The sequence below is a fragment of a genome, unplaced genomic scaffold (assembly GCF_019419815.1).
Source record: "Pyrus x bretschneideri cultivar Hongxiangsu unplaced genomic scaffold, Pyrus_bretschneideri_v1 Contig34, whole genome shotgun sequence".
NCBI lineage: Eukaryota > Viridiplantae > Streptophyta > Magnoliopsida > Rosales > Rosaceae > Pyrus > Pyrus x bretschneideri.
This window is the reverse complement of record NW_025999657.1, coordinates 2,034,242-2,050,187: the sequence shown is the minus strand read 5'-3', so window position 1 is coordinate 2,050,187 and position 15,946 is coordinate 2,034,242. Positions and strand designations below refer to the sequence as shown.

The following is a 15,946-nucleotide window of genomic DNA, read 5'->3' as shown; positions in this document are numbered from 1 at the left end:
AGACAGCAGGGAAATAAATATGTAAAGAAGATATCAAGTTAGAGTGGTTGTATAAAAGAGAATGTCATTCCGTCGCGATCGGAGTGCAGTGATTCCTCTTTCATGCCTCCAAACTCATACTTTCCATCTCCTTCAGTACAATAATATAATATACTGCTTTTATAAAAACATAACTTCGAAAATATTTATATATGTAATATAACATCCCGCCAAAATACATATATATCCGATAATGTAAAGTTAAAGTAATTGTACTGAAATGAAAACTGAATATAAAATATTTTTCACCTACGAACTCGTTACATCACGTACTCGCAATAACTTTGGGTTAAGCCCAAATAATAAGTAACTAATTAAGTATACTAACGTGAACGGACCTACTTATCTATTTGCTTAACGAACTCAACGAATAAGTTATTGATATTACGGTCTGCAGCCCGCAATACCGATAACTCACTGTTGTCTCAATAAGCAAGTAACAAATTCCTGAGGGTACAATATTACCATCATGCCCCTCATTGGGAAAATACTCATATCGTCTGAACAAAACCGCGATCGTGCTCACGCACTACCTTCTCGGGCAACGTCATAAACATTACACAATTTCTTACATCATAATCTCAATCATTCAAATACCTTTTTGTATTACTCCTCTATCAATCATATATTGTGCATAAAGTCTCCATGCAACGTTTTCAAACAGTGCCAAACTCAAAATCGAAAATTGTAACCGTAGTTACACATAACTCTAGAGGGATAGGTGTTAGTCATAATCATACCAAAACCATAGTACGCATAAACGCAACATGTCCACCAAGGTCAAGATAACTCATTCCAACTGGCCATTACTCTGAGGAAGAAACATGGTATTATACCAAAAACTTAGTGTGCATGGCCTTCAAGAGGACTTCCTAATATTTAGAAGTGATATGCACGTCACAGTGAGATACGGTAGTGACATGCGCACCATATAATCAAACAATGTAATCCACAACACCTTAGCGAACAGGTTCATAGTGAGTTTCTCTCGATTTAGCGAAAAGCTAAGTCAAAAAAGCTAAAAGAACACTCAAGAATTTGAGGATCAACACAAGTCCATCAAATCTAGAGTTCAAGATATCTAGGTTGATTGTATGACCTCACACTACAAAGGTAGTTTATAGAATATTCAATCACCAATGGTAAAGGTTCACTCAGTAGAGTAATTGTTGGGTGATTGAAGAATTAATGGTTGCAACTAAAATTTCAATGTCCGAGCGATTATTCTAGACGGTCTGCCTACCTCAGAAATAAAACGGAAAACGGTGGAGTAGATACATACTCTTGATTGACTGAAATGCTTTCCAACACAAGAAGATGAAACACCGTCAGAATATATGCCTATCAAAGCGCAAGAAAATCTGAAGAATTCAAGAATGAGATATTCTTTCAAGGGATCAACAATGTTGTCCATCTGGACCAATAAGAGGTGGGTTGACTTGTCAAGTTAGTCTATAATCACCAAACGTCATCATAATCTCCACATGTATGAGATACCTTGTACTAGGAGCTTATGGTGATATTTCCCCATCTCTATTCGGATACAGGAAACGATTACAACTATTCGAATGATTCTTGAATATTTGTAGGTAACGTCAAACCAAGCTTGTGGATTCCAACTAAAATGGAATAGGACAGGCTGAAAATATTAAAAGGTAATTAATGTCTTTTTACACAACTGGGACGATACTCAATAGTGCAATCATAGACATTGATTTAGTTCTTCCACTGCCGCTATCGAAAATTTAATACTTTTTCAAAAGAAAGTGCATTTAAGAAGTTTGTGAGATTGGTGAAAGTTCTGAACACATTTCTCCACAAAGAAGTGTCATCCGGTTTTCCAAATGAAAATGAAGACAATTGACTCTAGGTCATGAATAAGATGGTTCATTTCAAACGGTTCTAATCGTTGGAAAATATAAGCGACATTTCGTCATGCCAACATCATCGAAAAGTGTAAAGAGATGATGAGGTGAGAACAACAGTTCGGTAGTCTAAAACTTTATTCATAATCAACACCCCAAGCTTAACTAACTTTCCTTAGCCGATAAGTGAGGAAAAACACTATAGCCAAAAAATCGCTAACCAATTGTCGATAAACTCGACAAGATTAAGGATATCTCAAATCTCACACATCTCACTTCCAAATAAAAGGAATACCACCAGACCTATTAATGAGATTTTACATAAATCCCATAATTTTTTAGATTAAAAATATTAAAGGATAAATTATACTCTCCACCATATTTTGTGTGTGTGTGTGTGTGTAAACATGGGTACGTTCGTTAAAACTAACCAAACATTTTTCAAAAACACAAAAAAATAAATAACAGATACTCGGCTTAATAACATCACTAAATTTCGTCCATTAAACTTGACATGGATACATTCTCAAATAAATAAAATTGAATGTACCCATATAAGTTAAAATTTTGAATTAGAACAAAATTGAATGGATTTTATATTAAAAAAAAAATGGGTACATTTATATTTAAAAATGGCACATTTTATATATGACAAATTAGTATATTTAAAAATGGTTACATTTAAGATTAAAATAAATTGAAAAATATATATATGAATGAGTACATTGAAGATTAAAAAACTGAAAATATGTGCCTAGTATATGTAATAATAACAAATGTGCCTAGTATATGTAATAATACATGCAAAATTATTTACCTACAAAATAAAAGGATGTTTTTAGCCAATTGATTCAAAGTTAATTAATTACCTATATCTAATTAAAAATATAGGTAATTTATTTCACACAGATATAATAATAACGAAATGTGCCTAATGTATACATGCAAAATAATTTACCTACAATGATTGTCAAACAAATATAAGAATTGGACAGATGATGACAAGACAAGTATGAAGTAGATACTTTTGTGATTATAAAGCACTTATTTGCCATAATTATGGTGGATAATTAAATTCATCAACATAATTAGGGTCTTGTGGTACAATTGTAAATATTTTAAAAATAATAGGTATTTATTTGTTTACATGGCCGTTTATTTCAAATTTGGGTTTTATTTGAATGTTTAAAACGAGATGGGTTTTTGTCAAGAAAATAAGTGTTGCATGGGTTTATATCTAAAAAGCCCATGGTACAAACTTATTCTAATTTTTTTTTTTTTTTTGAAATGTTTTGCATTAAAAATTAATTAGGAGGTTAATAAGGGTGTGCATATTAAAATTCTAAATCAATTACTAATTTTTATTTTAAAATATTACGTAACTGACATATAAATTCATTAATACATTAATGCTAGAGACTTCGATTAAAATCTAAAAACTACTCAATGAAGACAAGTGAATCAATGATAAGGTTTTTTTTTTTTTTTTCTCCAATTAAATTCTCAAAGTGTTAATTATTTTTATAAAACATACAATTTGCCGGTCCTTTTTTTTTTTCCCTAATTTACTATTTTACTTCTCATCCAAGACCTTCTTTCCCTTCTCCACTGTTCTCTTTCTAAATTTCAAGTTTGTCTGGAGAATTTTATCTAGCATGAACCGGCTCATATCATCAATCAAAATCTATAACCATTGAACCTTAATTTAATCATTGAATTTTTAGCTAAAGATTAACGATGGTTGATCTCAGTCCATACTATCATAGAATTTTCACCCATAATATATTGGCTTAGAAGAAGTAAAGGGAATTGTTATTAGCACTCCAAAAATCTGATTTTGCACTCCTCATACGTGTATTTTTCTTTCTAATTATAGAAAGATAGAGTGCAAAATGAGATTTTTGAAGTGTCAATAACAATTGCCGATGCAAATTCACAACTAACAGTCTAAGACCAGTTACTAGTTTATGGCCAACAACTGAAATTATTTCATTGCATCAAAGACTTAGAGATAGTCAAGTCAAGAAACTTAACTAAAAGAAAAATCATTCACATGTTTATAAACTTTTTCTAGTTGAAGATGACCATGGGAGCTTTATCACCTTTAGACCAAAACCAGTCCACTTGTTCCACACTCTAGTTGTAGCCATGAGAAGAGAATGCAAGTGCAGTGATATGTGGTTCTAATTTTTGCCCCAAGACCCAAGCCATCGGGCACTAGCTATGTAGCCGTAGACTTTGTCATGTAATGCCGCTGGCTAGCGTGTTTGTTTGTGTGTTTGAGCATATGAAAGGTGAAAATTTTAGGTAGGAACTTTGTCACTACATAACAAGATGAGGAGAGGTATTATCTACACAATTCCGATGATGTGACAAAAGAGTCCCCATCGATGTTTGCTCCTAAAAAAGGGTGTTGGAAAATTGAAACTTGTGCTTTGGATTATGGTTTCTAGATGGACATTCAAAGCACCACAATACGATGCCGCTGCCAGCAGCTTACCAGTTTTGTATGGAATGAGGGGATAAGAAGAAATGGAGAACACTACAAGTTGTTGTAATAGTTCCATGCCTTCATCCTGACATGCTATCAACTTTCTATCAAAAACAATCCTGACTTTTCCACACAAATCATTGGAATAGTTCCGAAATTCATGTACATGAGCAACATTGACCTTAAATTAAATTTAGAACTCTTGACACAATTAATATAGAGGAAATTGTAACAATAGTCCTTCAACGTGCAACTATGGCTTTTTTTTGTCAACTCTGTCGGAGCTTCTTTCAAAATGATTCACGTGTCATGCACATGAGATTGAATCAAGGGGCAAATATAGAAACCCAAATGAGAAAATTGTAGCAATGGTGCGTCAGCTTTAACCCAATTGTAGCAATGGTCTTTTCAACATGACTTATTTTGATAGAAGTTCTGCAGAGTTGGCGAAAAGGATCATAGCTACACATTTAGTTAAATGACCATTGCTCTAATTGGATTAAAATTGAGGGACTATTGGTACAATTTTCTCATTAATATAAGATCCTTTTTCTCATAAGAAGTATATTCTATGAGTTTTATTCTAATGTTGACATGTATCGTACCATGATTGACCTCCTGGTTGGAAGGAAACTCTTGTGCTTCGGCAGGGATGCCTCAGCATGAATCCTTCAATGGGTCCTTGAAAGTATGAAGTTGACTGGTACTTGGTAGTTTTGGGATTGGTCAAGTGTGTGGTATTACCAACAGGTTTCATTGTTTCTGTAGATGAGCGAAAAAGCAAAGCAGAATTCACAAGTAAAGTAGAAAAGATTTTTACCAAGAAAAAAAAATGTTTATAAAGATTAATGGCCATTTTTGATAAATGAGGTAATTTTTGTTAGTTTTGATGAAAAAAAAAAGGCATATTTTAATTATGTAACTAACACTTTTCTTAATTCACAATAAGCATACAATGTTAAAACCCTCTTCGAATTGTGTTTGGAATTAGCTTAAATGATAAGAAAATGTAGAATAATGAGTTGAAGGTTTTTGTCACACACATTTATACGTATGCTTATTGTCCAAATTATTTAAATATCAATGATTTTCTGTATCTCCAGCATGCATGATAGAGATTGATGGTTATGTCTGAGTTGGAGCTTTCAAATAATTTTGCTTTTTTTGGTCATGAGGAACCGTCATTTTTTAAATGGAAGGTTTATGACCACATCTAGCTTATGACCTCAAAATTCATGGCTTATCGTAGATGATTATGAATTTTTTAAACAGTCATTTGATAGCTATTTTGTTGTTAGCTTTTAGTTTTAATTTTTATTTCATTCTAAAACTGAAAACATGTTTGGTAACTATTTTCAGTTTTCAAATTGAAAATTAAAACTAATTAGTTATCAAACGATCCGTGAGCGATCTGACAAGAAATTGTGCAAGAAAATTATGAAAACCAAATACATGATGATGATACTAAATATTTACGTGAAGGAAATCCTTGATGCTAGAATGCTTAATTGTGATCATACGATAATGCTTAACAAATGATTATTATTTATCTATTTAATTATTTGTGAATGTGAAGCCAAAAACCCTGGCTACTAGGCCCCCATAAAAGGCATCCTCTTTTTAGATTTGTATTAGGGCACACCTAAATTCCGACAGGCATCACAAAAGATTGTACATGTTATTGTTGCTGTTTCAAGGGATTTCGAAGTTTTGAGGAATTGAGAACAAGGTGGTGAGTAATGGGGATTAGGATCCTAGCCGAATCCTCTTTTAGGGGATCCGAATGATCAATTAATTGTATTCGTTCATCGTAATCATATAGTCAGAAATTATTTTAAATTTTTTATTTAAAATTAAATATAAATAGTACCTAACGAAAACTAACCGCACAATGTACGATAAACATACACGATTAATTGATCCTCCAGATGCCCACAAAGAGGATCCGAAGAGGATCTAAAGAATGGATAACAAAAAATTGATAGGATGAATTAAAAAATGCACTTCATGATCATTATAAAAACATGCAATAGGGATTTGTAAATGACACCTTTTAAGTACGACTACAAAGAAAAAACACCTCTCTCTCGTTGAAAACACAAACAAAGGAACAAGCAAAAGCCGCCGACCCTAGCCTTTGGCTTGGGTGGCAACCCCCTTTTATTCTCCTCCTTTCGTCCTTCTCTTCTTCTTCTTCTTTATTTTGGTTCTCTTCTAAGTGTTATCTCAATTTTCTTTGGCCTCAGTCTCAATCACCCTCTAAGCTTGTCTCAGTTTTGGGTTTCATGCCCCTGCTTTGACTTTCATCGCCACTTATCCTCTAAGCTTGTCTCAGATTTAGACTTCATGCCCCTTATCCGACGTTTTTCGCCTATTTTTATTACTTTTTGGTATTTATTTTTCCTTGCTCTCCCCTCATTTGGGCTGTGGCTCACCTTTTTCTTGAGCTTTTTACTTTGTATGGTGTTGTTTAGCTGCTCTTTTTGGGCCTTTTTATTGTTTTCTTCCTTCTTTTTTTTTTTTCCTGTTGTTTTGCTTGTATTTAGATTGTGGGATGCTTTTGGACCTCTCTTCTCCTTGTACTATTTTTTTTTCAGTGGAAGTGACTTTGTTTGACAAAAAAAAAAAAGAGTAGGGATTGGCATATCCCTCTCAATAATGGTCATGGACGGCTTTTGTAATCATTACTGTCTAACATTTTGTGATCAATTTCTTAATAACTTGACCTTAATCCCTCGGTACTTGAAAAAACCTCACTCAAGCATAAAAAAAATTTCAAAACCAAAGAAATATGTATATTTTGATATCAAGAACTTTTGTGCTGCCCATAATTTTGAGCAAAATGGAGGGCTTGTAGCATTTGTTTCATTACCAGTGTTAGAACTTGGGACCACAGACTATGACTACAGACCATATTCATGAAGAAGGGGGGAAAACACATATTACTGGCCAAAGAAATTAAGCACTAATATATGATTATGGTGATGCACCCATCTCTACATTATTAATTAAGTATTGCAGTGAGTGAAGGATTACTTGTGGGATTTTGTTGCATTTAAGAACCTGATGTTAATATTTTTTTTATAGGATATATTTACACCAAGTGAGAAATTTGTGTTAAATCACACCATAAACCAGCTATAATAAATTGGTATCAAATTCGTCACCCAGAAAAATAAAAATCAAGACCTTATACTTATAAATGAAAAGATTAGGGTAGATTAAGAATTGCCAATTAAAGTGTTTTCAATGTTATGACTGCTGTGATGAAAGGGTTTTATATGGAATTTTAAAACAGAAATTTTATTTCCTACAAGGAGGATTTATTCCAATGTGGTTTTTTTGACGTCAGTTTTCAGATTTGCCCAAAGCTTCTACTACAATGGTGCACTTTGCCTAATTGGACGTTCATGCGACTAATCGAAAATCTTTATTTATTGAGAGTTAGTGCGTATAGTTGATGACTGGAGGCTAATTATGGAGCCCTCTCGAGTCTCGACGTATTACAAACAATTCGAGTAATCTATTTTTTAAGTTTCACTTCGTATTATTTTTGTAAAATATTAGCAAAAATATTAGTCAGAATCATAAATGATTAAGACATCTAATTGTATTTAAAGAAATTAACAAACATAGCACTCGAAAAAACATTAAAATTCCAACATGAGAATTGAATTGGTTAAAGGTTTCATAATGAGTTGACCTTTTACAAATGCGATATATTGATGGAGAACTAAAAACAGGTTTTTGGAATCATTGTAAAAATATATTTAAAATGGGGATCTCTTTTTGAAGGGTTTTTGTATATGTAAATCACGTTTTACACTTTCCAAATTTATTCAACAACATTTTCCTCGTAACATTGAGATTCTAGAAATAACCCTCGTCTATTTTTCCTTTTTTATTCAATCAATGTAGAATCGAACTTTTGTTGTAAGTGCGATATTTCTTTTCGAAAAATCTTCATATCGCTGGTTTTCTATGAGAAATGATAATCACGCATCGTTTTTCTCCTCCTACATACCTCTTTTCATTTTGGCCGTATCAAACAAAAACAACAGACAAATTAAACACGGGTGAGAAAAAAATGTGGGTATCATATTCCCTTTTCTTTTACTCCCTTCAATCCTGTAATTTTTTGGTTACATCCAGCTCGTCAACTGAATTGATTCATTTGTTAATCACAATTATTCTACAAAAAAATCATATAAAACAATGTGACATACTTTACAGCATGCAATCATACCCTTTCACTGAAACATAAAAACTACAAAATACAAACATTATTAATAGCTCCATTTTATTTCCAACTCCTGCAAATGTAACACTCTCAACAAAATTTTCTACACTAACTTCTCCCCAGCAGCTCTACAGAGCTACATTATCAACGAATATGGAACCAAAGAAATGAAACTACGATTCGGGCAAATGTCGATTGGTATTAAACCAAAGTTGTAAACTTACAAACAGAAATGTTTTGAATCTTGACAGAAAGCTAAACAGCATCAGTGCCACCTAGTTGGATCGAGACAGTAATTCAAAATTGTCACACGAAAAAGAAGTCGAGAAAGAAAGAATTATATCTTAGCCAATAGCCGTAAACACAATTCACCCGGTCCCTCAATGATAACAGACCTACTTGGGAGAGCGATTATCCAGAGTAGGGAAAATCTTAATATCGTTTATTAGTTTGCTTATATTACGGTCAATGAACCCCAAAATGACTGCTAAAAAGCTACTTCTGAAGGCGTTCAGTTTTGACTATACTGATGCTTTGGCTTCGTTTTGTAGAATGTCCAAAAGAAAATTGCTTTTGAAGACCACAAAATGCCACTTACATGCTGAGCTTGAACTTACCAATGTAACGAAGATTGTTTTTCACGATTTCCAGCATACGATGAAGCTTCTTGAGGCTGTACTTTAGTATCATCATTGATCACTTAGAAGTGGCTGTGATGCAGGAGCTGCAGAAGGAAATAATACCAGTAAGTACAGTATGGAATGAAAATGTAATGGTCACTTTGGCAAGGACTGCACATAAGAATTCTAGTTACCCAAGAACGAATTTTTGACGTCTATGATCACCTGAATCAAGGCATGCATGAAAGGGTGTGTTAAGCATAACTTTATATACAATTTAGGCCTCTCTACAAATAACTTAAAGTATTGTGCTACATTAATTTAGGAAACGTTTTGTATTCATATTTCCCAAATATTAAGATAACTCTTCCGGGTGTGTTAAGCATAACTTTATATACTACTAAGATGATGGTTCCACTGACCAGGATGGTTCGATCATGGAATGGAAACTCATCTTTAAGTATGACTAATTCTCGCGGAGATTATTTTCCTTCAATCAATCATGATCTGGCCTTTTTTCACAACATGGATGGAATTGATTACGCAGACCATCCAGTCATTCTATATTGTCAGTATTGGCTGAGGAAAGGAAGAAATGCAGGAAGTTCCTTTTAAGCAAATATTAAGGGAACAATGCAAAAAAGTAAGAATTACCTCCAAAACTTTGCTCACTGGATACAGGTACTGGTTTGCACATCTTCTCAGAAATTTCAGCTATAACCAAACGTGATAAAAGAAGCGTCGCAATAAGAGCACAAATCATTAACATCACAAATACTGCATCCCATCCCTTTGTTGAAAGGAAACCAGTAAGAAGAGGGCCAAAAGCTGCACCAACTGATCCTGTACCATCAATTATGGCGGTAACTGTTGCCAGTGCTCGAGAATCCCCTCTAAGGGAGCTGTGCGTACCAAGGTCTGCAGAAACTGCAGTGGTGATAAGTGCATAGGGCCCATTAATAAACAAGCCAGCAACCATCATAAGTGCAATGTTGGCATTGTGTGAAATGCTGCCATATTTCCGATATAAAAGCATTGCCGGAATTGCAAAAGACATGAAGCCTGCTGCTGTGGTAGCTCGAGCATTAAGTTTATCAGATATGTAGCCAGCAAGGATTCCACCAACTATGCCTCCCACATCGAACAAAGTGGAGAGATTTCCAGCAGATTTCACAGAAACATACTCTCCTCCTATTTCTGAAAAAGCATAAGAGGGAACAAGATGAGGAACAAAATATCAGATGCATGAACACAATTTAAAATAAATACCTCAAAAAAAATAAATAAATAAATATGACTCTGCTGTCACTTCGCCAGTTCATGAACATTGTTGCAATGTGATATAACATTAGACAACAAAGAGTGATCAATTACCAACGGCAATGTAAAATAACAACACTTACTAACAAGTAAGAACAGTGCGTGCGGATAAGGTTCTAATAGACATTACCATCGACAAAAGAACAGACGCACTCATGCAAAGGATCAGCATAAATAACTAGGTCTCATCAAAAGACATGTTTCCTCTGTTGTTACTAGTACTCAAATAATGTTGGAAACCAGGTGAACCTCACGAAGATAAACTTTTGCAGGCTACTAGGACTCCTTATTTGAGTACATGTTTATTCTTTGCAAATCATCTGGAAATCATATAAAGGAATTGGTAAAAATTTCCCTCAAAAACCTATCACCATCTACAGGATGTTTACAGAGAAAATAGATTGGCCACTCTCTCTCTCTCTCTCTCTCTCTCTCTCTCTTGGAACTTGTATAAAACAAAAATCACAAGAAACATGAGAAATTTGTCAGACAAATACCCTCCCTCACTTGCAGCTCCATCCTACACATGGAAAGGCAAAGAAATACAGACGGAAAGAGGCATATAAGTGCAGCCTTGTCTGCACCTTTCAGAACAACAAAAAGGTGGAGAATGGCAATTGGAGGCTTCAAAACCCAAGTCCTGAAAAACATTCTATGCCATTTTAGGCAATTAGATAAGAAAATTAACACACGCAACTGCATAGACTAGAAAGATGGAGACATAAGTAACATTAACTCTATCAACTCATAAGGAAGTTTATTGTGCACTTGTAGTATAACAGAGAGGCCCTAGACCCCAAGCACCAATGTTCTGCCAACATGTTCTTGACTATAAAATTATAAATAACAACCCATGGATACTGCAACGTTTATAATCTTCTTGTTCCAGATTAAAATAATAAAAATACAAAGGCAGAAGATATCTGAAAATGTAGATGGCATTCCCAAATCTTATAATTTGTTACGTCGTATCAGTCAATTCAGATTATATATAAAACCATGAATGTTATGTTACCTGTCTGACTTAGATAAAATGGTAGCCAGTACAGAAATGTGTAGGCCACAAGCTTTGAGAAGAAGAGGCACAACGCAAAAGGTATAACTCCTGGTATTGTACAAGCTTGAATAAGTCCAATACTCGTCCTACTCACAGACCCAATTCGGCGAACAGTTTTTGTTTCACCCTCGACAATGAATCCTTTTTTTATATTAGCTTCTTCGTCGTCGGCCGTTGCCTCCAAATTAGGAGCTGAATTTGGTGGGAAAGAAAATCCAATATCTTCAGGATAAGCAGCCAAGAAGAAGAAAACGATTAGGCCTCCAACTGCTATAAAAGCACCTGGAACAATAAAGCACCAACCCCACCCATAATCCAGAACACTAGCAGCAAGAAGTGAACCACTTATATTCCCAACCGAAGTATGCGCATTCCATATGCCCATTATCAAACCCCTCTTACCCTTTCCAAACCAATTACCAATCACAGCAACAACCGAAGGCCAACCTGTTGCCTGGAACAACCCGGCAATCATTTGCATCCCAAGATAGTAACCAAACACATGGATATTCCAAAAGTATCCCATCCCAAACAGGGCAACAAAAATGCCACTCCCAATCATCCCGGTCGTCAAGAACAACCGGAGGTCCAATGTATCTCCCAAATGACCAGCAACATACATTCCCAAAGAGTAACATGCAAGAAATGCAAGATCAATCTCCCCCAATTTCGACGTCCCATCGGTTCCATTGAAGGGGGCCCAACCCTTGTCTAACCTATAATTCTCATTGCCCTCAAACTCTCTCTTGACAAAGACTTTGCCAAACAAGGGGTCCAAGCCATTGCCTTTATTGGGGTCAGGATACAAAACACTTTTAACTATACTACTGGGTTTTCTAGATGCATGGTAACATGTATAAGCTATGAAAGTAACAAGCAAAATCACATATCTATATGTAGAAAGACTCCAGTCTTTGCCTCTAATGCTTCTAATCAGCAAAATCCCAGGTGGGATTCCTCTCATTGTATCAGAATTCTGAGACATTTTAACAATCCCACAAAAAACTAAAACCAAAATCAAAACAACCCAAAATTCTTCACAAGACCTTCATATGGCATTCATTTTTCATGTTCAAAAACTACCCAGAACGCAAAATTGCAGGTTTCATGTGTCAAAATATCAGAGCAAAAGCTTTAGAGAGGGAGAGAGAGTAGGATGAGCTTGTTGAATTGACGAAGAAGAACTGAGGCCTTAAGAGGCCAAAGATTCAGGCTTGCATCCCTGAGAGGATGAGAGGGAAAGCGTAGAGGGCGGGGAGGCAGAGGGAGGACAAGTGGAGGGATATGAGTAATGGAATGGAACTGGTTTTGCTGTGCTTGGGCGCCACGTTTTCTTTCCATAGTGTGAGACTGTGACGATTGGTGACACAGTGGATGATGGAGTGTTTGTATTTGCTCGGCTGCGAGAAACGCGTGGCGGTTTCTGTTGGGTTTTGTGAAACATGAATCACGCATGTGTACAAAACAGCAAACAAATTTATAAACGGAACTTTAACCAAAAAAACTTTCATTATGTTCACTTTAGCGAAAAATCATATTTTTACGTTAAAAATTCAATCTTTGTACTATTTACTTTACCTTTTATTTTATTCTTACGGTTAAAACTCAAAGTTTTCAAATTATTTTCATTAATTTTCCAATTTATTTAAACTCTAAACTATCTCCAATAGTTGGGATAAATCTTAAACCGCTCAAATCATTTTTAATTAGGATAAACATGATATAAGTTTTTTTTTAACAAACGATAGTATCTACTTATAATTTAGTTTATTAAAACTAGTCTCTCACCACGCGCTCATACGCATGCGAGAGGCATTTTTGTATCACGGACGTTGCGCGCCCCCAAAGATGTGTTGCTTTAGATATTCTTATATTTCTTAAGTGATTACTGAAAATGAATAGGATCTCATTATTATGCCTAGGAGAACGACTTATATAAAAATAACTAACACAACATATTTTAAGTGGTGCGTAGCGCTCGTGATTAAAAAATGTCTCTCACATGCTCGTGAGCCCATGTGGAGAGGCTAGTGAACATGAACGCTACGTGATGGCACACATATTCTTATATATGTTGTTCTCCTAGGCATAATAAGATGACTACGCTACGTGATGACACGCATGCGTACTTGCTCACATGCTTATTTCTTATTGGAACTTAGGCAAACATTTGAAGTGGTTGTTGACAATTGGAATATTAACTAAGCATTGATTAACGTACTTATTTTCTATTGGTGACATATCAAATAATTTGCATATTTAATTTAAAAATTAGTCTATCTAACATTATTCTTCTCTACAAATATGAATAAAACTCTTAAACATGTGCTATTAAAAACTAACGTGCCAATCTGTGGTAATTAAATCCCTAATTACAATTGGTATACAGAGTACAATGCCTAGGTTCTTATTATACTTGACCCTCTCTTATCTTAATCCCACTCGTGATTGTGTCAGAGTCTGTAAATCTGCACACCATGGTCACCTCAGACCTTATTCGACGACGACGTCGAAGAAGTGGTCGTATCCTATCACCAAGGGCTAGTAATAAACAAATTTTTGGTTAGAAAGAAATCAAACTTCAAACCATGTCCACCCTACTATTCGTTTAAAAAAACATAAAAAATGTGAACTAAAAATATTATCAGGCAAATCCTTAAACTGCCCAAGAAAAGAATGTAAAAAAAAAAAAAAAACAAACAATTCAAATTACCAGAAAACAGAAATGAGATGTTCTACAAAATCATAATTTCATCATTCTTTCTTCAACTCAAGCAATCGGAACTGCACAGCCTAGCCCATACTGCAATAGCATGAATAATGAATGAGCTCCAGGACCATAAAATCCACCCTCTAATGTTGAACATTCTATACCTAACCCGAATTGGTACACCCATAATTATGTACTCACTCACTCCTCTAACTGCGTCAACTCTCTTATTCGCACAACAATATGAACAGATGATCCACCACCTGCTCGAACGAAGCCAATGCACTCACACTCTTCCCCATTTTATTTGCTCCGAATCACATCAGTCCAACCAGTTGTCCCATGTATTTCATCACATCCCTGACGCAGATCATGTCCGACAGTCTATGTTCATCCCATGTTGTATCGTATGCAGACTCGCGTCCGTTCAATCTCAAGCATCCTCTGCACTTCCAGAATGTCATTTCTTGCGAATTGGAAAACTAATCGCAACCAAACTCAGAAATTAGGAGCCTTCGAGAATATAACAAATAAACTAAAAACTTAAAAGCCAAGAAAATAAAGAGACCTATACCAAAATTAGAAGCACACAGCCAAATTGGTAAATATTAGTTTATAGATTTACAAAATATAAAGAGACCCAATTCCAGAACTAGAAGCACATAGCCAAGAAACTAAAAAGAAAAAAGACTCAATGAGTGTGTGAAGAAATAACTCAACCCAGATACATAACCACATAAAGTAATCCAAAAAACCCAAAAGTCACACAAATTAGTCAAATTCTTTTTGGCAGAAAAGAAGAACATATAGTGGGAAACTCGTTGCTGGTGTAGCAAATAAGCATACAGGCCTTCCCCACAGCCCCATCTCCCAGAGTCACGCACTTGATGAACCTTGAAGAGCTTCAAGCCATTGGAAACTACGAAAATACTTAGAGAGCCAAAATCTACATAGAAAACGAAAAGAAAAGATTGGTTGTGATTGGGTTGTTGGGATATGCACAAACAGAATGATCTGGTAAAGCTACAGGCTACAGGATAAGATTCAAAAAATATTAAACCAAAAACCAGTATATAATTTGTACCAGTGTGAGATGATTCTTGGCAACTAAATAGAATCCAACGAAACTGAAATTCACTTTGGAGAAAGAGTAAGTCGTATCAATGTAAGATGAGTCTAACCGACGGGAGAGATCTGATGAAATTCAGAAGAGACTTCTAAAAACCACTCGGAGGAGATGAGTCTGTGCAGAAAACGAAAGTGAGTTTGTTTACTTTTTGTATATATTGTGGGGGTTAAGTGATGATTTGAGGTCTTTAGAACGTGCGGTAAATGGCGGTTCCTTCTCCGATATTGGCAACTGCTGCAACTGCTGTTCTGAGTGGAAGTGTGGAGAGTTTCTGTTCCATCTGGAGTGGTTTTCTTTTATTTTTTTTATATTATTTTTGTTTTTTTTATATGGTGAAAATATTAGAGTGCAATGTAGTAGTTATACGAAGATCAATCTAAGGGTTGACAATGAATTTTAAAGCGTGGATGTTTTCATCTAGTAGTCCAGAATGTCCATGGTTAAGATAGGCACATATGCGGAGCATTCCGCTTTT

At 35.0% G+C, this 15,946-nt stretch overlaps 1 protein-coding gene and 1 long non-coding RNA gene across 2 annotated transcripts; both read right to left on the bottom strand.

The window, feature by feature from the left end:
- Positions 1-8,814: 8,814 nt before the first annotated feature.
- On the bottom strand, positions 8,815-12,621 carry LOC103935854 (putative glycerol-3-phosphate transporter 4). Its single transcript, XM_009345660.3, has 3 exons — positions 11,591-12,621; positions 9,910-10,452; positions 8,815-9,359 (listed from the first exon to the last, which is right to left on the bottom strand). Exons 1-3 carry the CDS (start codon positions 12,615-12,617, stop codon positions 9,325-9,327), a joined length of 1,605 nt encoding a protein of 534 aa, XP_009343935.2. The 5' UTR covers positions 12,618-12,621; the 3' UTR covers positions 8,815-9,324.
- A 2,319-nt stretch (positions 12,622-14,940) lies between these two features.
- Positions 14,941-15,744, bottom strand: LOC125480604. The gene is made up of 2 exons (XR_007260946.1): positions 15,427-15,744; positions 14,941-15,288 (listed from the first exon to the last, which is right to left on the bottom strand). It is a non-coding gene; the product is annotated as an uncharacterized LOC125480604 (long non-coding RNA).
- Positions 15,745-15,946: the final 202 nt, after the last annotated feature.